General features: G+C 40.8%; 1 protein-coding gene across 1 annotated transcript in view; it reads right to left on the bottom strand.

Annotated features, from left to right (window-relative positions):
- kcnh1b (potassium voltage-gated channel, subfamily H (eag-related), member 1b) overlaps positions 1–26,332 on the bottom strand; it is a 60,600-nt gene that overhangs the window by 26,407 nt on the left and 7,861 nt on the right. The window contains exons 2-6 of the mRNA XM_041983070.1: positions 13,644–13,767; positions 13,455–13,561; positions 13,240–13,368; positions 12,405–12,523; positions 11,658–12,050 (exon numbers count right to left, since the gene is read on the bottom strand). Of these exons, the coding sequence (XP_041839004.1) occupies positions 11,658–12,050; positions 12,405–12,523; positions 13,240–13,368; positions 13,455–13,561; positions 13,644–13,767 (872 nt within the window). The remainder of the gene's footprint in view (positions 1–11,657; positions 12,051–12,404; positions 12,524–13,239; positions 13,369–13,454; positions 13,562–13,643; positions 13,768–26,332) is intronic.

Raw genomic sequence — 26,332 nt, 5'->3', positions numbered from 1 at the left:
TGTTGTCCACTTTTACCGGTCTATTATCATATTTTTTTGGAGTGCATACCTGACATCCATTTCTGTTATTTCTGAAGAATTTTGTGTTTATTGAACAAGACGGAGCCCTCGGTCTTAGCATTAGCCACCCCACAGTCTTAGCGTTAGCGGCTTTACGGCCTATTGTTAGCCACAGATATCTACAATAACACAAGATGCTTTATGGTGGAGCTTCGAACATTCTCACCCATAATAGAATTTTAAATTCTTCTCCTCGCTTAAAAAGCTCTTAATGACCAAGCTCTGTTGAATCTTAAAGATCTGAGAGTTCCAGATTTTTCCAAAAGAGCACTTCACTCTCAGACTGCAGGTTTACTTGTGGTTCCTAAAGGTTCTAAAAGTAGAATAGGAGGCACCTTCAGTTATCAGACCCCTCTCCCTGGAACCAGGAGGCAGACACCATCTACCTTTTAGATCTATCAAAGTTTTCTTTCTGATAAATCTTGTAGCAGGTCTAGCTTGGTGAACCTTATCCATTCTTTTAGTTCGGTCGAGGCTGCTGGGGGAAGTCCCATGATGCACTGGCTCCTCTCTGCTCTCTTTACTCTCCATGTAGAAATATCTGACATTGTTGTCATCTTAAATTTGGGTTTCTCTTCTTCTCTCTCAGCAGGTATCCCTGGCTTGGAGTTATGCTGCTTGTTGATACCTCTTTCCTGTCCTCCCCACCCCCAACTGGTCCAGGCAATGGCCATCTTTCCTGGTCCTGGATGCAGGTTTTTCTTCCCGGTTCTGATGGATGTTTTTCCTCTCCACTGTCTCCTTGTGCAGCTTAGGATGGAGGATTGAATCAAAGGGAAGATCTGATCCAGTCCATTGGTTACCTTAGCGAGCTCATTCTTGTTGTGAATATTTTTTATCTGAACACAGTTATTATAAATTGGACTACTGTGGATTTAATTGGATTCTAATTGGACTACAATGAATTGTATTAAATTGGACTGTATCTGTAAAGTCTCCAGAGATCATTTTATTGGGAAGTTATGCTGTACAAATGAAATTCAAATTAACTGAACTGAATTTAATTTTTTGGTCACAACAAACTAATATTTTCTTAGCTAGGTCATTCCTTTTATGAATTGTTTTATATGTAAAGATTTATTATAAACTGGACTAAATTTGTTTTAATTGGATAACAATGAATTGTCTTAACTGATTTTTTTGTAAAGTACTTTGAATTAACTTTGCTGTGAATTGAGGCTATACAGCTGAACTGAATTATCAGTGAGTGCAGCTCCTTTGGACAGATGAGTTAAAACCAACCAGTCATGTAAATGGACCAAACAGATAAAGATGGATGTGGAGGGGCTTAAATTTAATGTATATGGAAAATATCTGCATTTTCTGTTTGTCAGTATAATCGTATGATTTTCTTTCTTTTCTTTTTTTTTTTTTTTTTTTTTTTTTTTTGTATGTGATCTTCTTAAAACTACAAACTATCACCTCTTCTGCACCGGTGAGCTATGTCCTCTTGCACAGGTGAGGACTGTCCGTCCTGCAGACAGAAGTCATCTTTGCCAACATTGCAAGGACACCCAGCAGGAGGAAGGTCATCGCTGCTGGTTCATCGAGTCAGTTTCATGTATGAAATGAATGAGCTCTAACATCCTACATTATGAAAGTCCTGGAGAAATTGTTATTGCATTTCCTCAGAAAGCAACCGGGGACATTCAGGGTCCACTACAGTTTGCTTTCGGTTCTTTTAACACATTTTAGCTTAAACTGTAGCATTAGAAACTCCATTAAAATAGGATTATATGCCTCCAGAAATGTCTGGATTAATGACTACCTGATAAACAGACCAAACTTTGCAGATTGAGTTCCAGTACAACTCAGATTCATATCTTCTTCAGAAATACTCAGATGATTCTGTCAGTTGATTAAAATCTGAGTACATGGTACAGGAGAGTTCTGGTCCACCACTTTGCAATTGTGGTCATTTGAAACCCAAAAACTTCAGAAATCTAAGTGTTTACCGGAAACAAACTAGAATGGAAATTATATCCTGAGGCTGTTTACAAAGAATGGAAGAGAAGCCAGATTTGAGCTGTAATTCCCGCTAGTCTGTGGTGGAGAGTTTAATCTGTTTTGCAGCGGGATGTCAGAGCAGGTAACAACTAAAAGAAACTCAAGAAATTGATAGGACAAGCTGAGTCCTGAGCTGGGGACTTTGGAGTTGCTTGAGCTGATTATAGAAAGAAGAATGCTGCAAAAGTTGAAGATGATGGACAAAACTGCACACCCGCTGCACAACAAAGCGTTGGAACAGACTGTTCAGTCAGAGACTTTTCAGCTCTGCTGCAACTAGGAAGTTGTTGATAGAGAAGTTTCCATTAATAACCTGAATAATTCTGCTTAGAGAGGACTCCTATCTGTTATGTAAAACACTGGAGTGATGTGGCAAACTGGAGAAATATAAAACATATTTTTACTTTTATTCTGCACTAAATGTTTTGCATTTTTAATCGGTCCTCTTCTCTGTGTGTCCAGCCATGACCTTTCTGCATACATATGAAGTAATTATGTGCTGTTAAGTCAGTGACTGAATGCAGAATAATCCCCTCCATCATCCTGATTAGACTCCTAGCAGCCACATCATGCAGTCACACTGCATCATCTTGAATTTCACACCTCAGCTAGATGGAGTGTGGAAGCTGCAGGTCACATGTGACCACACACCATGATCTCCACACCACACAGCGCTGACTGCTTCTCATTTACAAAGCATGCTACTGAGAATGAGCTTCTGTCCTCGCAGGCAGCCGTGGGCAGTCCAGCATGAAAATCAAACAGCAGACACACATGAAAATTGCTCAAATTAGATCATTTAGCACAGTCAAATATCCAAATCCCTGCTACGGTAACCTTAGAAATGCTCTTGATTGTGGCACTCGTATGATTTACATCTTTATTACTATCCTTTATTCCTTTTATTAAAAGCTGTTCTTTATAGTATAGAAAGACTCAGCATAAGGGATCTTATTTGCTGCTTAGACTGTGAAACCCCATGAGGCATTTTTTTAAAAATATATTTGATATCAGCACAAACAAAACTGATTTGACATGACTTGTTTTTCTTATGTAAGTGTGTAAGTGAAATAAAAGCCTGAGTATTGTTTCAGTTCACATACTTTGTGGCAGGAGTTGATGGTCAACAATTCCTCAAATGTGCATGTTTGCAAAGAAGCTATAAATACAAAATTACACAGATGATTTGTACAAGACCAAAGTGTCAATGGTTACTTTTAGACTTTACATTTAGAACCTTTAGGGACCAGGATTTGGTGTTTCAGACCAAATGGGAAATATCTTCTCTCTGTTAATGGAACAGAAACAACAGAGTCTTTTCAAAAAATGATGGTGTTATAGTGAAGCTGGCACTGGCCTTTTAGACATCAGCTGTCATCATTTCATTCCATCAGTCAGTAATTGCTTCATGTCATACATCTTAAAGGTCAATTGGAAAATTGACCGTTAGGATGAGAATTTTCTTTCATGATTTACTAACAAACCAACAATAACACTGTTTGTGGTCCTTATAACTGAAATACATTTTAATATGATGATAAATCAGGCCTCTTTACATTAACTGGTAAAATCATCTTAAGGGTCGTGGGGAAGCTGGAGGTAGGGTACACCCTGGACAGGTCACCAGTACATTGTAAGGGAAACACAAAGAGAAAAACAACCACTCACCCTCAGTCCTATGGAGAATTTAAGGTGACCCCGAGCCAAGCCTGAAACCAGCAACCTCCTTGTTGTGAAGCTACAGTGCTAACCACCACACCACCGTGCACCACACATTAGTCCAATTTATAATAACTGTGTTTACAAAAACAAATTCTTTAAAATAATGAAACAAATTAACTGGATCAGATTTTTTCTTTGATTCATTCCTCATCCTGAGCTGTAGAAGGAGACAGTGGACAAGAAGAACTCCATCAGGACCAGAACCAAGAAGGAAAACCTCTGTCAGCACCAGAACCAAGAAGGAAAACCTCCATCAGAACCAGAACCAAGAAGGTAAACCTCCATCAGTACCAGAAACAGGAAGAAAAACCTCCTTCAGAACCAGGAAGAAAATCCACCATTATAACCAGAACCAGGAAGGACGATCAATAAGGCACTGGCACTGGCAACAGGTAGCAGTAATACACTGTGTCCCAATTCAAGGTCTATGAACTTGTTAGCCAGTGCAAGTTTGCTGGTCACATAAGTCACAGTGGCACACCAAGCACCGTCCCATTTGGAAGGAGCCTCTGAATCCACGCTACAAACCGGCACTCTGTTTGGCCTGTAGCAAAGGACACTGATGGTGGATCTTCCATAGCCTTGTTTCTCCCAGAATTCCTTTCACACAAAATGATGGCAAATGAGCAACAAAGCTCCGAAGAGTACGTTTGTCGTTTACCTCAATATAGTAGAAATATGTGACAAAACCAAAAAAAAAAAAAACATTTGTTAAACGGTAGCAGTAAAATTGTAAATTTTAAAATTTGTAGATTTTTAAGGGAATGTCCACGGGCTGGAAAGCAACAGATAGCCTCAGATAGCCTTTTTTCTCTTTGTTGCTTTTTCAAATTGATTGAAAATTAAAATTAATTTAAACAGAGAAGACTCTGTACCTGGTGATGGAGTATGCCAGTGGAGGTAAGCCAGATAAATAAATAAAAAAGCTTCCTGACATGTGCCATCAGCCTGGATATTATGTTGAAGTGAACAAAGCAGCTGCAGCTCTGGTAGGATGATCCCAGTCTGCAGTGGTCAGGAGTCGTCTTGTTTTCCAGTCCAACAGAAGAGCTACTGGAGCTCAAACTGCTGGTAGAGTTCATGCTGGTTCTGGTAGAAAGGTGTCGTAGTTTGGTGTGTTGGGGTCTGCAGATTGGCCAGGACACTGAACCAAGGAGCAGCAGAATCATGTTTGCTTCTACACTGTGTGGATGATCGTTTTCTTGGGGAAAATTTCTCGGCCTCCAGATTCTCCAGATCTCAATCAGTACAAGTCTGATCCCCAAAGGTCTTTACATGACAACTTACAGGAAATAAGAACTGTTTCTGACATCATACCTTCTGTCCAGTGATGTCCAGATTTCCAAGTATGAGGCCGGTGATCATGATGTTGTGAATGATCAGTGGATGAAGTATGTGTAACATGATCTAGGTTCAATCTCTGACTTTCACACACAAACACACATTCTTTCTTATTGTAAACAGCAATGTGTGTGTTCTCGTATTCAGTTTTTTTTCTCCATAATCACACACCTCAGCCGGAAAAGGGTGTATTTTCTCCGGGTCGGCAATGAGGTCCTGTCCAAAGTGGAAGAGTTCAAGTATCTCGGGGTCTTGTTCACGAGTGAGGAAAGGATAGAGCAGGAGATTGACAGGCGGATCGGTGTGGCATCTGCAGTGATGCGGACTCTGCACCGGTCTGTCGTGGTGAACAAGGACTAGAGTCAAAAGGCAAAGCTCTCGGTTTACTGGTTGATCTACATTCTTACCCTCACCAATGGTCACGAGCTGTGGGTATTGACCGAAAGAACGAGATCGCGAATACAATCGGCTGAAATGAGTTTCCTCCGCAGGATGGCCGGGCTCTGGTAAGAAGCTCGGTGATCTGGGAGGGGCTCAGAGTAGAATTGCTGCTCTTCCGCATCGAGAGGAGCCAGATGAGGTGGTTCGGTCATCTGGTTAGGATGCCTCCTGGACATCTTCCTGGTGAGGTGTTCTGGGCACGTCCCACTGGGAGGAGGCCCTGAGAAAGACCCAGGACACACTGGAGGGACTACATCTCTCGGCTGGCCTAGGAGCGCCTCGCAATCCCCCACAGATGAGCTGGTGAATGTGGGCGGGGAGAGAGAAGTCTGGGCTTCCCTGCTTAGGCAGCTGCCCCCGCTACCCCAGATTAGCAGAAGAAAATGGATGGATGGTGTATTTAAAACTGAGAGGTGAGTTGCCACAGGGTGCAGCCAAAGATGTCACTTAGATGGCCACCTCCACTCTACCCAGCATGACTTGAACAACTCGTAAGACCCTACGTGTGTGAGAAAGAGCAGGTAAGGAGAGGGGTCCGGGAATGTAAGTCTAGAGGGAAGCAGATTTCACTAGGCACCCCTGTTCTCCCGGAGACCCCCAGGGCAAGACGGGCCAGGAGCAGCTGTCCCCCACGACCAGGACACACAGCGACTGCAGCCAATGAGCACCCACCAACCCAAGAAGTCACTCACCCACCACATGCTTAGGGGGGAAGAAGAGGAGGAGGAGGAGGACCGTGGAAGCCCAGCCCACAGCCCAACTCCCCCAGACCCATTCAGGCCTCCCCCAAAAGTGCATGTGATCTCTCCCCTCTCCACATACACACCTATATTCTTGCCCACTCCCACTCATCCTGGCACATATACAAACATGCACACATATATACACACACACGTACACACAAACCTCTCAGTCTCACACACCCCAGCATCTCCCCCTACGATCCCCCGAACCCCACTCAGCCCCCTTTCATACCCCTACACCCGTCCTGCCCCCAGGCCATACCCTGGGTCCCGGGGCGGCAACCAGACACCAGGGCATGCACAAACTCAACCTATTGCAGCATACTCGGCCAGGCCCAGAACCTCCATCACTAACTGACCCCTCCACCCCCAGGAGAGAGAGCCACCCCCAGATACCAGAGCCCAGAACAGCCCAAGCCAGAACAGTCCAGCCACCCGGCCAAGAGCCAACACCTACCCACTCTTACTCTTCTTACTTGTCTTTTTATTCTGTACTTTTCTATTTCTTTTTCATACCTTTTGCTTTTATTTGGTATTACTGTGTCTTACCGTCTTACTAACTTCTGTTTTTTGGGGCTGCATGCATGTTGTGTGTTTGCACCAAGCAGCAACTTTGGCTGGTGAAATGTAAAGTCTATGGGGGAAGTGCAAAATATTTCAGTTCGCCCCTCATCCACTAGGAGCTGGCTCCAAAACAGAGTCAATCCCCATAGACTCCCATGTTAAAAAGACCAACTTCACAGCAGAAATAAACATGTTTAAAGCCTGGTACAAAAGAACATTTTAGGATTAATAGGTCAAGTTTATCTTTATGACAACTGTGAGGGGGGTGAATTTTTTTCGAACTCATCCATTCGAATGTTATTTAATCTTGAAATTCTGCATAATTAGGGGCGTGTCCTTTTGATTGACACGTATCCAATACCAGCGGAAAGAAGGGAGAGTGCAGCACAATCACGGTTTTTAGCCTTAGCTTTAGCCTATCTACCTCCATTAGCCCCGTTAGCTCGGTTAGCTCTTAGCTACAGGCAGCTCAGCGTTTGATGGATGTCACCCACCTTCACATTCCCCCTCTCAGCTTCACCTCTGTGCCCATTTTTGGATTTTTTTTTGGAGTGTCACGTGACACTGCCAAGATGACGACGGTGGGAACCACCAAAAGTGCTTCAATTCAGCTCATCAGAAACCTACAGGTGACGTCACAGAGGCTCCATCCATCTTTTATATACAGTCTATGCTCTGGCCTCATAGGTTGGCTGATGGACTTTTTAACAGAGCAGTCAAATGAGGGTCAATGGGTTTTTTTCTGATGTTCTCCTCTTATGTACTGGTTCTCCCCAGAGATTTATTCTTACACCCCTTTTATTTATTTTATTCACTAATGATCGCAGCCAGTATCATATTTTAAAGTTCACTGATGATTTGGTAATCTTGTCTCTCTACAGCAGTGTTGACCCTGATCACGGGTCAGTGGTCAGGGATTTCACGGACTGGTGTGAATCTTCCTTCTTAGAGATAAATGTTTTTAAGACAAGGTAGATGATTTTGATTTTAGGAGAGCAAGTACAGTTACCTCACCTTTGGTCATTTCAGGTGAAACTGTTGAAGTGGTGAATCAGTACAAGTATCTGGGAACTGTACTTGATGACAGGCTGACTTTTGAAGCTCATATGGATTCACTTAGTAAGAAGGCTCATAGCGAATGTATTTTATTGTAAGCTTTGTGGCTTTAATGTACATCTTACTTTCAGATTGTTTTATTCTTGTTTTACTGAGTCCTTAACGTTTAACTTTATCTGCTGGTTGTAAAAAGAAAAACAAACTGTTGGGGATTGTCATGGTGTGCAGTAAAATAGCTGGCACTGCCCTAAATAACCTCACTGATCTGCGAAAGGTGAGGTCAGTGAGACTGATATTGTCAGATCCAGACCACCCATTACATGACCAGTTCAGATTGCTTCCTTCTGGACCCAGATATCTCTTGTAGAAGAGTAAGACTAACAAACTAAAAGATTAATTAATTCCTGCAGAAATCAGTTTTTTTTAATGATTTGTTGTGATATGTGTGCCTGTTTTTATTATATGTGTTGGTCTACTGGCTGTAAAGCTAAGTGCCCCCAGGGAATAATAAAGATTCTTGAATTTGAACTTGAACAATACGTGACGAAGCATCTAATTTATAAAACCAAGTGAAAAAAGAAAATAACAAATGCCTGCACAAAAGGTCAATGATAAACAGCTGCTGAGGTCTGGTTCGAGTACCCAGGGCTGGATGTAGGACTACAGACCAGTGGCTCTTACATCTGGCATCATGAAAAGACTACTTCTATGAGAGCTCAGACTTCTGGTGGATACACGTGCATTATGTTTTTACCACCATCAGCGCATCGTTACTGGAGCTCAGGCTTGAAAAGATGGGTATGTGTTGGATCAGATGATCTGACAGGAAGTCTGACCATTGTTTGCCATGTTGAGGAGCTTTGTCTTTGACAAGGCGGTGAGCAGCACTGGTGCACCCCAAGGGATTGTTCTAGCTCCCTTCCTGTTCATTCCGAACACAGAAGACTTTGTCTAAAGTCACTGCTGATGCAGTAATAGTGGAATATATCAGGCTTATCAGGAAAATGAGTACAGACAGCTGATAGAGGCCTTCATTGAGCAGAGTAATAATAGAGAACTGTCTGCTTATATCTTATCATTTGTGAGATAAGTTTGTGAAGACACTGCAGCATCTGGCCCACCATTGTTGTTCTAAAACAGGAAATTCCTGCCAGAACTGAAGTGAACCATCAAAAGAACTCCACCCTGTGGAGTTTACCAGCCAATACCAGCCCTGCTGCAACCTTCAGATTCAGAAGAGAAACTGCAACATAATGCTGTAACCCTGCACAAGTGTAAGATTACATTTCACCAGCGTCAGCTACACCAGCCCTACCATTCATAAATGTGTAAATCCAGCTTTAGGGGGCGCTGGGAGCAATATTTTTAAAAGGGGGGCATTAAGGTGCTTTTGAGAGCACTGGCAATCCATTGTTCAATTTTGATGATTGACACCTCTATCGACCAATCAGAGTCAAGAGAGGCACCTATCTTCACCTTAGAAACACCAAATAAGGATCCAGATGGAAGTGAACCCAAAGGTAGTATATTACAGAAAGATGACACATTCAAGCCTAAAAAACGTTACTTCTTAATGTAAATAACCTGAACCTTTGTGGTTTTAATTGTGCTTTGTTTGGGTGGCAATGCTCAACAGAAGCTTTTAGCTAAATTCATTTAGTCATTTTCCTATGCTACATGCTAAGATTGATGCTTCTTAGCATGTGCATTGACTGTACTACACACATCGGGATTCAGTAAGTTCTTGCAATTCAAATGAATGAATGAATAACGGAATAATCAACATCAGGGCTTATATTCAATGTTCACACTGACTTTCTTCTCCAAATGTAACTCATATGTTTCTTCTCTTGTTACATTCTGAAGAGCACAAATCCATTTTTTTCATATCAAACAAAGTCTGCTTTCATATACGGTACTAAATCAGATCTATCTGATCTTTTCAGTGGCCTCAGTCTGAATAACCCTGTCACATTTCACTGTTACATCACTGAAGTAAGACAGACGTCGCAATCCGTACCAGAGGTTGGACAAGATAAAATGTAAACAAATGGGGAAAAAAATTCTTAATTTGACCTTGACATGTAGCATCCATATTGACTTCTGTAAACACAGTGTGAGTATGACATCATGTCTTCTGTCACTTCAAGGTCATACACTGTTTACACTGGAGTCGATGGAGGTCACATTTAAATTATAATGTGAACAACCATGCAAGGATTGGAATCTTGCATTAGGACCTGCAGTGTGAATAACCTTTTAATGGTGGGGGCAGCAAGGGACCTGGAAAATGGATAGGGGGTCACTTGCTCAAATAAGGTAGAGAATCACTGTCTTAAGTCTTGTCATATTTCAGCAAGACCTGGTCTAATGTGGTCAAAGTGGCCCCCCAAAAAAACCTTGAATCTCCGTTTGTCCATCCATCCATCCATCCATATCCCACCAAGAACACTGACAAACTGTAGCTGACATTTACAGCTGTTCACCAACATCTCTGCTGTAGACTATGGGAACCTAACATTGGCCTTGCGTCAGCCTAACATCTGTCAGCATGGGCGGCTGTAGCTCAGGAGGAAGAGCAGTCGTCTTTCAACAGGAAGGTAGGCGGATCGATTCCAGGCTTCCACTGACTACATGCCAAAGTGTCCTTGGGCAAGACACTTAACCCCACGTTGCCTCCAGATGTGCCTATGGGGGTGTGAATGTGTGTGTGAATGGGTGAATGTGATAAGTAGTTTAAAGCGCTTTGAGTGGTCAAACTGACTGGAAAAACAAGTGAAAAAAGTCCATTTACCATCAGTCTAACATCGGCTAAAACATCTGTCTAGGATGCAACTTGATGTCTCAACCTATCATTTCCAAGGCTCTGTTTAACGTCTGATTGGTTAGTAATGTGTTTAATGTCTTTTCTTTGTTTATCGCCACAAAAACCGGTGAATGGAATACTTTAAACCCTGCACGCTCCAGCTGACTTGGCTTTAAAGTGACCAGAAAAAGAATAGAAAGAGCATGTTTTTTTTTTAAAGCACAGTCTAGGTACATTACAAATGTCTGATTAACATCAAACTGACCAACACGGAAACGTTTCAGCTCCAAACTCAGATCCATGTTGTTTTCTGTCTTTTATTCAACATCCAATATTCCAGAATGAGGCTAATCAATAAGCTAATGATCAAATAATAAGTCCAGTCCAGATAATCCAATTTACTGACTAAACATGTCTAAACTTCATTTCACCAAAACAAAATCATTATTCTAAAATAAATACATAGAAAAACAGTCATGTAGACAATCTGCTTACTCTGAAAAATGTGCTTGAGATCTTTGCGTTTTCTGGATTTTCTATAAATTTATATTTGTGTTTAAAGGCTTCACACAAATTTTCATCACTATATACTAACAGAATTTAGGAGCTTTTCTTTCCCGTTCCCTCCAGGTCACTTCTTTGCTATCAAGCACACCTGACAACCAGGCAGCTCTACACGGCTGTGAAACATGCTTCAGAGGGCAGAAATCTGCCCTTTAGAGAAGCCAAGCTCCATGAAGGAAACTACAAAGCTGTTTTTTTGCTGCTGACTCTTGCTTCTGTCTCCATGACAACCGTGAACTATGACATCAAATAACTCAGCAACACGACCTGCATGCAGCACAGAGATGGTTCTTCACATTGCTTAGGAAAAAGGTTTTTTTTTGTGGCTTATAACACAAATAAAGTCCACTGACCTCATCAACATTTTCAAAGGCATTGATGACATCATAAGGCAGGCAGGACAGCAGGTCGATGACGAACCAGGTCTTCACGTAGTTCATGCGGATGAGTTTCGGGTCAGAGATCACCTCCCAAGCCGGACCAACGAAAGTAGTGTGGAAGTTGAGGACGATGTCCACCAGGAAGATGACGTCCACGATGCTGTCCACCACCAGCCAGGTGACGTTGTTCTGCTTAGTCTTAAAGGAGACGTTGTAGGGCACCATGATGGCCGTGTAGAAGGTGAGGATGAGGATGACCCAGTCCCAGGTAGTCTTGAAGAGGCAGTAATGCAGAATGATGTGTGGGGGTGTTTTGGGGGTTTCCTGTTTGTACTGAGGCAAGATGTCTGAGCCCAGCTGGAGAACCTGAGACACGAAAGAAGAAATGTATGCTTTAACAGCTAGTCTGCATCTAAAAAACAGGAAACAAATAACTTAAATATTGTTGTTCAAAAATCTGAGCAAACCGGCTGTAGAGTGGATTAATGAATGTTAATACATCAGTACTTCCAGAAAATAAACCAAAAAAATGTATAGTGTCTTGTTCTTGGATAGTTTTTTTTTTTTTTTTTTTATCAGACATGTCATCTGTCGCACTTACCTGACATGTTTCAGTCATTCCATTTTCATCAGACTGATTAAATTAAATTAAATTAAATTAAATTAAATTAAATTAAATTAAATTAAATTAAATTAAATTAAATTAAATTAAATTATTACCTCAGCAAGCCGTGAATGTTTGTGAACGTTCTCTCCTTTTTGAACAGCTGGAGCGAGCTGCTGAAGAACTCCACGACTGCTCGTCAAAGCTCGGGTCAAACGGGCAAATTTACCCCAACCTGTCCATGAAACCACAAGACCAGATCAAGACATTAAAAACTTGGCAAACATTACACAGAAGTGAATAAATAATGGAGGAAATTTGGAGAAGGAGCCAGCTGAGTTAGTTCTGTGAGGAAGTCTTGCATTAGATGCTTTGCAGGTGCAGATGTACAGGTAGGAAGAAATTCTTGAGTCCTTAAACGTTTGCATGATTTATGTCTTCACTGAGGTGCTCTCAGATTCAGCTGCCACTGCAACCTAATCTCAGCAGAGCCAAAAAGAGATGGGTGGAAATACCATTTAACCTCCACAGCAGCTGCCTTAACATGAAGTAGACGTACCTCTGACAAACTAAACTAAAACATTTCCAGACTTACAGAAGACAAAGCCATCGCTGCTCTGACTGCTGTCGCTTTCTTTGATTTGCATTTACAACAGAGTCTCAGTCTGGCTTTCCTCACACTTGTCAGGAAGAAAGTTGTTGGTAGTTTAGGTTACTGTGTCTGGAAAAGTCATCCAACACTATATGTGGGTCAAATCAAGCAAAACAGCAGTGCACTGAATTCCAGCTCCCAGAATGTGACCCTGGCCTCGTTTTCATTCCCTTTTTGGGTCAAAGAGTGAAAACTTTTTCCACAAAGCTGTTGACATGAAATGACCATTGTGACACCCTCATACTAAACAGCTGTAACTGGAGAGAAATAGAGCATTTGCTTTCATGACAACAACCCACCTTTTGATGAGTCATCTTCTATTGGTTGCTTGAAGGCTGTGATATCACTGAAGGTGCAGAGAAACAGGACGACTTTGTCCTGCTCGTTCCTGATTGGAGCAATCTTTACAAAAAACCACACTGGCATCCCTGCAGCATCAACAGGAAGGAAGTCAGCACGATGTTCACAAAGGCCTGGTCAGCGAGATAAAAACTGCTTCATGAGCAGTACTCACTGTTCTTCTTGTACATCAGAATCTCAAAAGAGTTCATCTCGTAGTTCTCAAAGGTCAGTCGAACCTTCTCACTCATTTCCTTGTCTGTCAGCTCTCCGTACATGAAGCTGCAAGAGAAACAAAGTCCCTGCAGCGCTGATATATTACACATAACTCAGGACGATCACAAGCTGAGGGGGCTTGTTGTACCTGCAGGTGCTGCTCTTCTGCATGACCTCGGCTCGATGGTAACCAGACAGTTTGCAGAATCCATCATTGCTGTAGACGATGGGCCAGTCCACAATCTGAGCATTTCCCAGCACGAAGTTCGTATCTAGGCACAGAAAAAAAAAGGATTTTAAAATATTTTACACTTGGAAATCAAAAGTTGAAGATCTATTACGTTTTATGTGGGGTGGCAAAGGAGTGGCCAAGGTCTAGTCGGGGTAGCGTTGGATGTCTTCAGTGCAGGATGTGAATGGAATATGTAAACTGAGTCAATAAAAGATCCACAAAAACACTTTAAAGCTATTTACTCCCTTCTAAAAAAAGGTAATTTTTAGGCTTAAATGAAAAAGGATTCCTCAAATAAGCCAGCCATCTCTTATCGGAGAGCTGGAGATGACAATCATTGTTCTGTGCACAAAACATGTAAAACATCTAAATCTAGAGCTTCTGCATCCAGTTTCTCAACGCCATGGACAGGTATTCAGATGAATGACTGCATTCTGTTATATAAACATACTGTGTAACAATTAGAATGATCAAATGAAATCAAACTTTATTTATAAAGCACTTTTCATTCCACGGCAACACAAAGTACTTTACATGATTAAAAACACTTATGCATATTACAAATAAAACAAGCCTTTGCATACATCAAAGTAGAATTACATAACAATTAAAAACACTCATTAAAATATTTCACACAGTCGCATGCACACACGTATACACACACCAAGCAGTCCCCCACCCCCCATTCTGTACAAACATGACCTTCTTATTTCTGTCTCTGAACTGAATGTTGGTATAAAATCCTAAAAGTGATAAACATCTGGCCTGATGCTGCTGTGAGGAAACAATATCAATGTCATGGGGATCCATCCACACCAGGAGCCAGTCCACCCATGTCCAACAGCAGCAACCACCCCCATCAGGACAGACCAGGGCCCACACCACAGCCATAAGGCTGCAGTGCAGGGCCTCAGCTACTCCGATAAGTGCAATCACTACGGCAACAGACCCCAGACCGAGCAGGCAAAACCCCCGGCATGGAGGATCCCCATGAGGAAAACAATAGAGTTAAAATAAAGATTAAATAACCTTAAGAAATAATAAGAGCAGTGAAGAATGAATAAATGCATAAATGCATAAATAAATAAATAAGAAGTAGTACAGTTGAGTAAAATGAAAATAAAATAACGTGAAAGAAAATGATGTAACAAACTAAGATCAAATAAAATTTAGTTAAAAGCTAAGCTAAAAAGGTAAGTGTTAAGCCTCTTTTTAAAAATGATCTAATGCATCTTCTCAGTGTTTCTCTATTAGAGGATTTGCATCACAATTACTGATAAAAAATGAATTGGTTACATACGTAAAGCTTCACATATCAGACATTAAAACACACCTGCAGGTCTTTACTGAAAGTCTGATATGTCATTGCTCAACATCTCAGTAACCCTCTATAACTCTGATATAAGTCTTCCCTGAAACTCATTACGCCATGTAACCCACACCTGGTTCAAGCCTGCATTCATACACCACAGACAAGTTCGATATGAGTGTGTACATGGTTATTTTTTCCTGAACGTGAAAATCGGGCTGCTCCTCTGCCTTACAACTCAGACCAGCGCTACTTATTTACTATGTTTTTTGCTTTTGTTTCTTTCGTCTTTTGTTTATCCATTTATCTTATCAGTCTGTGTGAATCTGTGTGTGCAACAATTTTGTTTAAGTGACAAGATAAATGAGTTATTTTGAACTGATTTCCGGGCATCATATCTAACTGAGCAAGACGTTGTCTACACGTCTCTTCTCCGACTCCTCTGCCTTTCAACCTACATGTTTGTTTTTCATGGTGTGACGTGACGTTCCTCCTTCCACATTGACATGCTGAAGCAAGTTGACTTTTAGATATTACGCCATGTATTTCACATGCATGGGCCCAACATTGTCAGAAATCAGCCTTCTGACGTCACCGCGAACACACCAGCTTGAGTTGAACTATGTCTGAACTGCCTGCAGCGTTTAACAGGCAGAAATCTACTAATTAGGAAGAGACAGAAAAAACAGATTCATTCAAAACATCAACAAATGATATCAAAAACATAATAAATCCATGATTCATATTTAACCCTTTGAAAAGCAGATTTTAATCTGATTCTCAGAAATGACACATGTAGCTCATTGGAAATAAAGACTAAGATGTCGGCCACACAACATCCTGTAAGTCAGCATATAAAGATGTGCTGGACATGCAAAAGTCTGCTTCCCTGATTATTAAAAACATATTTTACTCCTAATTATTAAATTAACTTAAAATTTAGAAAGTGGTATCTTAAATTCTAACATCATGAGAACCATCAGACTCTGTGAATATCTTTCAGTCCTTCACGCATATCTTCAGAAATTTGTGACAAACTGCTTCTGGACCTTTAAAATTTTACTTCATTTTATCTAATTAATTTCTTTGATCTTTTTATCTTATTTACTATATTTTAAGTATTGACCTTTATATTATTTATTTATATTTATTTTTATTAATTTATTCCACATCTAATTGCATCTTATTTTATTCCAGTCTTTTTCTTTTTGTTAATTTTTCCCTATTTTTTACTGTATTTGTTTTGTTTTTAATAAAATTGTAAATATACTTAGGTGTTAAGGGGTTAAGAATGAGAAAAAGAAGAATAAGAATAAGAAAACCTTTATTAGTCCCTCAGTGGGGAATTTGCTTTGATGCAACAGTACAGGTGCAGTGAGAAGAAGCACACAGGTGACGTTATTTTAGTGAATTACTTTGTTTTTAGTGAGGGTTTGTAACTATAAAAGCACAGAGGCAAATAACCACTTACACAGTAAACAAAATAGGGAAATTATTATGTAGAAAGGAGGATTTTTTTAAAAAAATTAACTAAATTTGAGTCTGGTCTAAACTGACTTTACAGTGATAAATGAGCACTTCTATATGTTGTTCTACATCAAACATTGGCTGTATGTTTTTACAAATTTAAAGTTAAGGTTTATTTGACCTTTGATGGTGATTTCAAATTTCTTTGTTTGAAGGCTAATTTAGCCTTGCTAAATACAAACAAAAGATGACTTTAATTTATTGTACAGTTTTTATTTCTAAATTATTATGCTGGAGGAGTTTCGTAGACTTGGCAAAATAATTTTTAGTTTTACAGCATCTGTTGTGGCATTTTTGACAGTTTTTCTAAGGCTTTTATATTGTTTATGTTGATATCGGAATTATATTGTATCGACTGAGACTAAGAAATATATTGTGATACAAGTTTTGGCCATATCGTCCAGCCCTAGACCCACCCCTGGATACAAATCCTTTCTACCACCCGTCTACCACCTGGCTAGAGAAGGTCCTGCTCTGGTTTGTATTTCAGAACCTGTTCATAGTTTTCATTTATCACATTTATGGCTCCTAAAAAGTAAACCAATGGTTTAGAGAAGATATCCCATTGTTTGATCCTAAACTCTCGCTAGAAATCTGAACCTGATAGATCTGGCTGTATTATAACCAGCGAATTTCCCAGATGTGGCTCCTGCAAACCTCAGCTAATAATGAAAATAATATAAACAATATTATAATAACAACAACAGGTTATCTAATTAAAACAGGCTACCGTTTCACAACAACATCCTGGAAGTTTCCTCCTCAACACGAGCTGAGCCATAAACAAACAACAAGAGACACAATGTTGGGCCTAAAAGCCGATCAGCTGATCACTGACAGTCACATCAGGTTTCAGGGAAAAACAGGAGAGGAAGGAGGAAGGGAGGCTGTGGTGCAGCAGAGACAGAGAGCGACTGGAGCAGCAACGTTTGCGCAACACTGGCAATTTTTTTTTAAAAAACAGGGGAAAAAGTGCTGAAAAAGGAAAAAGTGTTGAACCCTATCATCATGAAAAGTCAGAGGCGTGACGCCCATGTATTACTGGTGAAGAATAAATGAAGATGGCACATAGTACAATGAAGTTTCACACTTTAGTGATGAATATGAACAATATCTTGGAATGATGCAGCTGTAGCTCTAAGCTATCAGATCATAGTACAATATGTTCACATTATCTCGGTAAAGACCAACGGGTTTAAGTACAGACATTTCAGGAAACATCTCTCAGTCTGGTACCATCTGTTCTCAACATCCCCTGATCTGATTGGGGATCCTCATGTGTTAAAAAAAGTATTTGTACAGACATCAACCAGATTTTTGTGGAGAAACATGATGGAATTAAAGAGGGATTGTTTTGGTTCCAGTGTGTAGGATAGCGGTTTTACCTCAGTGTCTATTACAATATCAACTAACTCTGACTCAGGTAAGATTTCCTAACTATTTCACACATCTGCATCCATTTTTTAAACCAGAGCCAAGTTTGAGGAAACTAATGTGTGTGGTGCAGCTTAAGTGCAGCCTTCAGGCTTTTAGATGTTCAGAAAAAAAAAACCAAAGGACTTTAACTGCAAGACGGTTACGATGCAAAATACATGATGGGAAGTAATCGCTGTGATCCCGATGGAAGTTTGTTCTCAAAATGAGAAGCACAAACAGACAAAATGGTTCCAATAAACAAAATTAAACAAAAAAGTCAGGTCTGGTTTTATTGTAGTTCAAAATTGATCTTGCCTGACCAGGAAAATATGTAAATAAAAATGTAAAGAGGATGTACTTATAAATAAATAAATAAATAGGCTCTAAAACAAAGAAACTGGTTCAGAAAGTGAATTTTAGTCATTGTGATGATCCTGTGACCCTCCCTCTGGCTCCACCATCAGAACAAATTTCCATATTGGTGGTGTAATGAGGGGCGTCTTTGGGCCTCTGGCTGAGTTTACGGCATGAGTTCATGTATTTGTATTTTAATTAACTGGGAAGAACTGGATTCAGCTGCAGGATGTCATGCTTACACATGTTTCAGCTATGAAATTACAACAACCTTGAAGTCGTTTTTAGATGCATCACAATGCAGACAATTCAAAATAGATGATGAAAAATATATTTTTTAACTGTTAATGACATGATGTTTATCACCCAGACCGTCATGGATACAACCGATGCCCTCTGTATTAAAAGCTAGCGTGTCAAATAACTGTGAATACGAAGTCTGTCTACAAATGTATCGCTCGGTTTGCTTCAAGTAAGCAAACTAGTTTTTTTCTTCTTTGTTTGTCTCGGCAAATATGAGAAACCGTGTTACATGTTTCCATTCTGTAAGTAGTCACAGGGAAAAAAGATGCATCAAAAGCATCCTGGAAATCGGCATCAAATCATGATGTATCTAAAGATTCCCACACCAGACGAGAGGATTAAAAGTAAGTGGAACTATTGTCAATAGGTCAGTAATTTGACTGGGTATAAAAAAAAGCACCTTAGAGAGGCAGAGATGGACAGAGGTTCAGTAATGTTTTTAAAAAGAAAATGTTCCTCAGTGTGAAATTGTGAAGACTGAATGTCTCTTTCTGGGAAGGCCTTGCAGGTTTCAGCAAGACAATGTTGAACCACGTCTTGCATCCATCACAGCAGCATGGCTTCACAGGAGAAGAGTCCAGCTGCTGAACTGTCCTGCCTGCAGTCCAGACCTTCAACCAATACACAACATCTGGAGCATCATGGAAGCAGAAATCCAGCAACGGAGGTCCAGGACTGTAGAGCAGCTAGAATCCTGCATCAGACTAGAGTGCTTTAAGCTGGGTACACACAAAGATTATCGGGCTGTTTTTGTCCTGATTTTTTCCCTTCCTGACCAAGGACGGCAAACACTCGATTATCTTAAGTCTCACAAGATTATTCAATAAAATGATCATCTGGTCTGAGGTATGTTAAGACGAAGTTCGTCCCGACAATCGGCTCTGGAACGGGTTGTGGCCGACAATCGGAAGTATTGAACATGTTCAATATTTACGACCAAAAATCTTCACGTGTGGGGAAAGCCGACGACTCCTGAGTTGTGACTGTGTGGATTGTGATGTGGAACGGAATGTAGCCAATCAGAGAGCGAGCTGGAAGGATATAAAGTCCATGTTCACGCTGTCTACAGTCAGTTTTTTCAGTTCTGGATTTTTCTATTAACAATAGTTGCAAGACCACCATCATTCCCCCCTCGTATATCCTCTTCCAATCCTGGATATTGTGTTTTCCAGTTGTTGCTATGTTTCTTCTTCTTTGTTTTTGATCGATCACGTTTGCTCATGTGAGATTTCTGGCTCGGAGGACTAGATTCTAGATCGGCTGTGGGACAGAATCGTTATGTGTGTGTTGTTCTGTGCTGAGATCGTCGGAGCCACCACATAGTCCGATCAAAACTGTTAAATACCTGATTTATTATCTTCATGTGTGGGGTCTCTAAAGGATAAAAAAATCTCTTCAGATTTAGAAAATCCTCATGTGTGCACCAGCCTTTAAGCAATCAACATGTGACTAGAAAAGCGCTTTAAAGTACAAAACGTTTACATTCTTCTAGGAGCCTAAAATCTAGACCTTAAATAAGGTCAGGTTTTTAGTAAATCATAGAGGGAAAATTACAACTAAAGTGTAAAAAGTAAAGCAAAAACTGTAAAAGCAAACAGTCAATGAAACTGTTTATTTAACATTTTCCTGTTTGTCTTTTACCGCTTTTACACAAAGACTTGATAAGAGGGAAAGAGGGAAAAGAACACATTTCAGCCAGATCAGCCATTTTATCATTGCTTCTTCAGCATTACAGTTTAAATTTGCACAGTCTGTTGTTTTATCATATGATAATTGTTTGGCTTTACTATCAGAAGGACAGCTTGAAGACCAACTGTGTTTGATTTGGTTTACTTTATTTATTCATGTGTCCTTAAAATGTTTACATCTACTCATTACAGACATGATGATTAATAATAAATCACTTCTTTGCAATGAATAATTTAACAAATTAAAAATATATCAACCTATAATGGCGGAAGTGCAGTTTACTAAGTCTGCTGACAAACTAAAGATAAGCCAACTTTATCTCCCTTCTTCCAAAAGAAGATGCATAGAGTACAGTTAATCTTTTAAAAAACAAACTCACTACAGTTCAGTAACTATTTACAATTAATCAGTAATTAATTATCAAAATGTTGGACACTCAGATATGGAAGCTTCCATGTCTGTTGACATCATTTGGTATCAGTAAACTCACTTTATTGTTAATTTTACTCAACAATAAAAAAGGGAAAAGAGATTTGAATGTTCAGTTTGAAAGAATAGTAAAATAACTTGATAATATTAACCAGTTTGTAAATTTAAAAGGAGGTTTATGAGTCACACAGTCCTAATTTTACTTATTTTGGTCCATTTAGAGTGGTAAATCTAATATTTGTGTGGATTTGTAAATAAAAACCAAACACCATTCACTGTGCTGGCATAAAGACCAAAAAAGACATTCCTTAAACTGAGAAGTAAAAATTAAACTATTTTATGCATAGAGAAAAATCAATGATGGGGGGTATAAATGTGTGTTCCATATTTATTATTATTATTAGTATTAGTATTATTATTATTATTATTATTATTATTATTATTATTATTATTATTATTATTTACCGAACTGAGAATCCATCTGTTAGTAACATGTTTCTTATCAGAATTTCCCCAAAAACCTTTAACTATGGGAGGGAAAAAACAAATAATAGTATGTGAAAGTGTTCTGTCACAGACTAAAGGAGCAGTCTGAAATCAAAGAGGTCAAATCTGTTACTGAGCAAAGATCAGTTAGTCATGGCACTGGACAAGCTCTGTTAGCATTAGCATTACTACCTACTAAGTTTTGTTTTTTGTTGTTACTTGAATCAATCATTATTATCATCATCATCATTATTATTAGGCCCGAGCACCGAAGGCGGTGCGAAGGCCTATTGTAATGCAAGCGTTTTTTCTTCTTCTTCTTCTTATTCTTATTATTCTTCTCAAAACTCAAACACATTTTTGGGGTACTGCCCATGCTCGAAAACTCACCAAATTTTGCCTACCCCCCCAAAGGAATGCGTAAATTTACATATGGTGGGGTGCTCGGGACTGTTCGGGCAAAATTGAACGAGAGCGCCACCTATTTATGATGCCCTGCCACTGCATGTCATCAATCTTCATGAAAATCGGTACACTTGTTCTAAATGGTGGGGCGAACAAAAAATCCTCTTGGAGCACTGTCCTAAAAAAAACAGGAAGTCAGCCATTTTGGGTCAAAGTCGCCATTTTGGCGTTTTACTGACTTCGCATTTGAACGAACTCCTCCTAGAGACATTGTTGGATTGACACCAAAATGGCTGAGGATGTTCAGAAGGCATGTGTGATCAAAAGTTATGCAAAACTTTCTCAAAGGAGTAACGGTGTACAAGGGGCGTGGCCTCAAAGTTTGATGTCTCGCCATGAAAGACGAAATTGATATAACTCCCACATAAAACAACATTTCTGAACCAAAATGGCCATGTCTGATACTAGTCCCATCCTCAAGACATCTACGTGTTCATTATTGGATTATGAATAGGCCACGCCCCCTGGCGACAGGAAGTCATGTTTTTTACTCGAAGACCCACTTCTCTGACATTTTCAACACAACTGAGGTCAAACTGGATCAGACACCTGTAAACAAGTTGGTGATGATATCTGGTGAAGACTGTTGCTCTACGCTGCAAGGCGAGACCGTGGCGCCATGGCGAACTTCGATAAGACGCCATGACATCATAAACAAGTATAACTCCCTCATTTTTCACCCAATCACCATCAAACTCACAGGGTTTAGTCATGGTCTGGTCCCGAACAGACCCATATCACCACTTCCGGTCTAGCCCTAAGCCCCGCCCACTTTCAACAGGAAGTGCTTTTTTTCAGTTGCCGGGGTCCTGCTCCTCAGGCATGAAGCCCAGACACTTGAAAGTGCTTCACAACAGGTCAAACCCTTTCATGATACCACAATAAAAATCTCAAGTTCCTTAGCCGAACGTAACCATGGCGAATATTGGTCCGACGCCACCAAACAGGAAGTACTTGTAACTCACACAGTGTACAATCGATCTCCACCAAAGTCGGCAGGAAGGATCGTAGTCAGATGAGGAACTGAGCCAAACTGACATTTGCTGGAATAGTGACATAGTGGCTCTGTAGCGCCCTCTACAATATTTCTATCAACCAGCCCCGCCCAATACGTGGACCGACATGCATGAAATTAACAACATTGATTTATCATGCCAGGATGTACAAAACTGTCCATTACACATCTAGGCTAATTTCAACAGGAAGTCGGCCATTTTGAAAAAAGTGTCATTTTTAGGGTCATTTTGGCCTGTTTCTTGCCATTGCATTTGAACGAACTCCTCCTACAGACTTTATCGTATTTACCTCTAAATCACTCTGAAGCTTCCAGAGGCATGTGTGATCAAAAGTTATGCAAAACTTTCTCAAAGGAGAAAGGGCATGGCGGGGGCGTGGCCTCAAACTTTGATATCTCGCCATGAGAGACGAAACTGACATAACTTACATATAAAACAACCTATCTTAACCAAAATGGCCCCGTTTGATGTCATTTCCATGCTGACCACATCTACATGTCCAGATGTTGTCACCTGGACATTGCTCAACGCTGCATGGCCAGACGGTGGCGTCATGACAAACTTGGATAAAACGCCATGACATCATTAATCAGTATAAATCCCTCAATTTTCATCCAATCACCATCACACTCACAGTAATTACTCAGGGTCTGTTCCTGAACAGATACATTGAACTACTTCTGGTCTTGGTCTAAGCCCCGCCCACTTTCAACAGGAAGTGTCTTTTTCAGACACTGGGGTCCCTCTCCTCAGGAATGAACTCCACACACTCAAAAGTGCTTCAGATCAGGTCAAACTCTTTCGTGATACTACCGAAAACAAACCTCTAGTTCCTTCCTCAAGCAAAACCATGGCGAATGGCGTTCATCGCCATGAAACAGGAAGTATTTGCAACTGACCCATAGTACTCCCGATCTCCACCAAACTCGGCAGGAAGGACAGTGGTCAGGCCTGGAACTGATTTAAATAGACATATGCTGGTTATGTGGCTCTATAGCGCCCCCTATAATTATTTATTCTATCAGCTCCAACCACTGCTTTGACTGACATTCATGAAATGTGGCATATTTATATAACATGCCAGTACAAACCAAAAAGCCTCTTCATGTCCTGATGTTTTCAACGCCATAGCCCCGCCCCCTGGAAACAGGAAGTACCCCTTTTTTCCCATTGAAAACCCTACACACCTACTCAAACTCATCAATATTATCCTTGATGAACACATGACTCACAATATAACAAACTGCTTACACCATCATGAATAAAATGGCTGCCTGTGAGGTTTCTGTCCCTCGCCATCAAACAGGAAGTGGCTATAACTCTGGACTCGGTTGACCCAATGACGTGATACTTGGCAGTTGTCATTAAAGTCCGAACCTCAACATGTTAGTACAAGATCAAACACTATAGCTCCACCTACTGGCCATGTTGATATCTGCAGATCTTAAAAGCATGATTTTGTTTGGATTTGTTTCACACTATTGGTCAGAACAAGGTCATGACCACTTCTGATGTCATTATTAGGCCCATTGATGTATGAGATGATGGTCAGAGAGAGACAATGACCACACGAGGCAGAAGAAATGGGGACGACTGAGCGTACGGCTGCCAGCCAGAGCGAGCTTGCTTGGGGAGGGAGGTTGCAGGCCGAGGGGGCGGTGCAATAGGCCGGAGCGGCGCCAGAGGTGCGAGGGCCTTCATCGCTGCTTGCAGCTTTAATTAGGCCCGAGCACCGAAGGCGGTGCGAAGGCCTATTGAAATGCAAGCGTTTATTATTAGGCCCGAGCACCGAAGGCGGTGCGAAGGCCTATTGAAATGCAAGCGTTTATTATTATTCTTATTATTCTCCCGTCAAATGAATTGCATTTTTGGGGGTCTCAACATACCCCAAAACTCACCAAATTTTGCGTACCCCCCCAAAGGAATGTGAAAAATTTCATATTTTGGGGTGCTCGGGACTGTTCGGGCAAAATTGAACAAGAGCGCCACCTATTTATGGTGCCCCGCCACTGCACGTCATCAATCTTTATGAAACTCACTACACATGTTCTAAATGCTCAGGCGAACAAAAAATCCTCTTGGAGAACTGCTCTAAAAAAAACAGGAAGGCGGCCATTTTGGGTCAAAGTCGCCATTTTGGCGTTTTACTGACCTCGCATTTGAACGAACTCCTCCTAGAGATATTATCGTATTGACACCAAAATGGCTGAGGATGTTCAGAAGCCATGTGTGATCAAAAGTTATGCAAAACTCTCTCAAAGGAGTAACGGCGTACAGGGGGCGTGGCCTCAAAGTTTGATGTCTCGCCATGACAGACGAAATTGATATAACTCCCACATAAAACAACTTTTCTGACCCAAAATGGCCTCGTATGATACTAGTCCCATCCTCAACACATCTATGTGGTCATTATGGGATTATGAATAGGCCACGCCCCCTGGCAACAGGAAGTCATGTTTTTTACTCGAAGACCCACTTCTCTGACGTTTTGAACACAACCGGAGTCAAACTGCATCAGACACCTGAAAACAAGTTGGGGATGATATCCGGTGAAGACTGTTGCTCTACACTGCAAAGCAAGACCGTGGCGCCATGGCGAACTTTGATAAGACGCCATGACATCATCAATCAGTATAACTCCCTCATTTTTCACCCAATCACCATCAAACTCACAGGGCTTAGTCATGGTCCGGTCCCGAACACACCCATATGACCACTTCCGGTCTAGCCCTAAGCCCCGCCCACTTTCAACAGGAAGTGCTTTTTAGCAGTTGTCGTGGTCCTTCTCCTCAGGCATGAACCCCAGACACTTGAAAGTGCTTCACAACAGGTCAAACCCTTTCATGATACTACAATAAAAATCTCAAGTTCCTTCGCCAAACGTAACCATGGCGAATCTTGGTCCGACGCCATCAAACAGGAAGTACTTGTAACTCACCCGGTGTATCATCGATCTCCACCAAACTCGGCAGGAAGGATCGTATTCAGACGTGGAACTGAGCCAAATTGACATATGCTGGAATAGTGACATAGTGGCTCTATAGCGCCCCCTACAATATTTTGATCAACCAGCCTCGCCCCCTACGTGGACCGACATGCATGAAATTCACCACATTGATTTACTATGCCAGGATGCACAAAACTGTCCATTACACCTTTTTGCTAATTTCAACAGGAAGTCGGCCATTTTGTAAAACGTGTCATTTTCAGGGTCATTTTGGCCTGTTTCTTGCCATTGCATTTGAACGAACTCCTCCTACAGATTATATCGTATTTACCTCAAAATCACTCTGAAGCTTCCAGAGGCATGTGTGATCAAAAGTTATGCAAAACTTTCTCAAAGGAGAAAGGGCATGGCGGGGGCGTGGCCTCAAACTTTGATATCTCGCCATGAGAGACGAAACTGACATAACTTACATATAAAACAACCTATCTTGACCAAAATGGCCCCGTTTGATGTCATTTCCATGCTGACCACATCTACATGTCCAGATGTTGTCACCTGGACATTGCTCAACGCTGCATGGCCAGACGGTGGCGTCATGACAAACTTGGATAAAACGCCATGACATCATTAATCAGTATAAATCCCTCAATTTTCATCCAATCAC

This window comes from Melanotaenia boesemani, chromosome 4 (genome assembly GCF_017639745.1).
Source record: "Melanotaenia boesemani isolate fMelBoe1 chromosome 4, fMelBoe1.pri, whole genome shotgun sequence".
Taxonomy (NCBI): domain Eukaryota; kingdom Metazoa; phylum Chordata; class Actinopteri; order Atheriniformes; family Melanotaeniidae; genus Melanotaenia; species Melanotaenia boesemani.
This window is presented reverse-complemented; position numbering and strand designations above follow the sequence as displayed.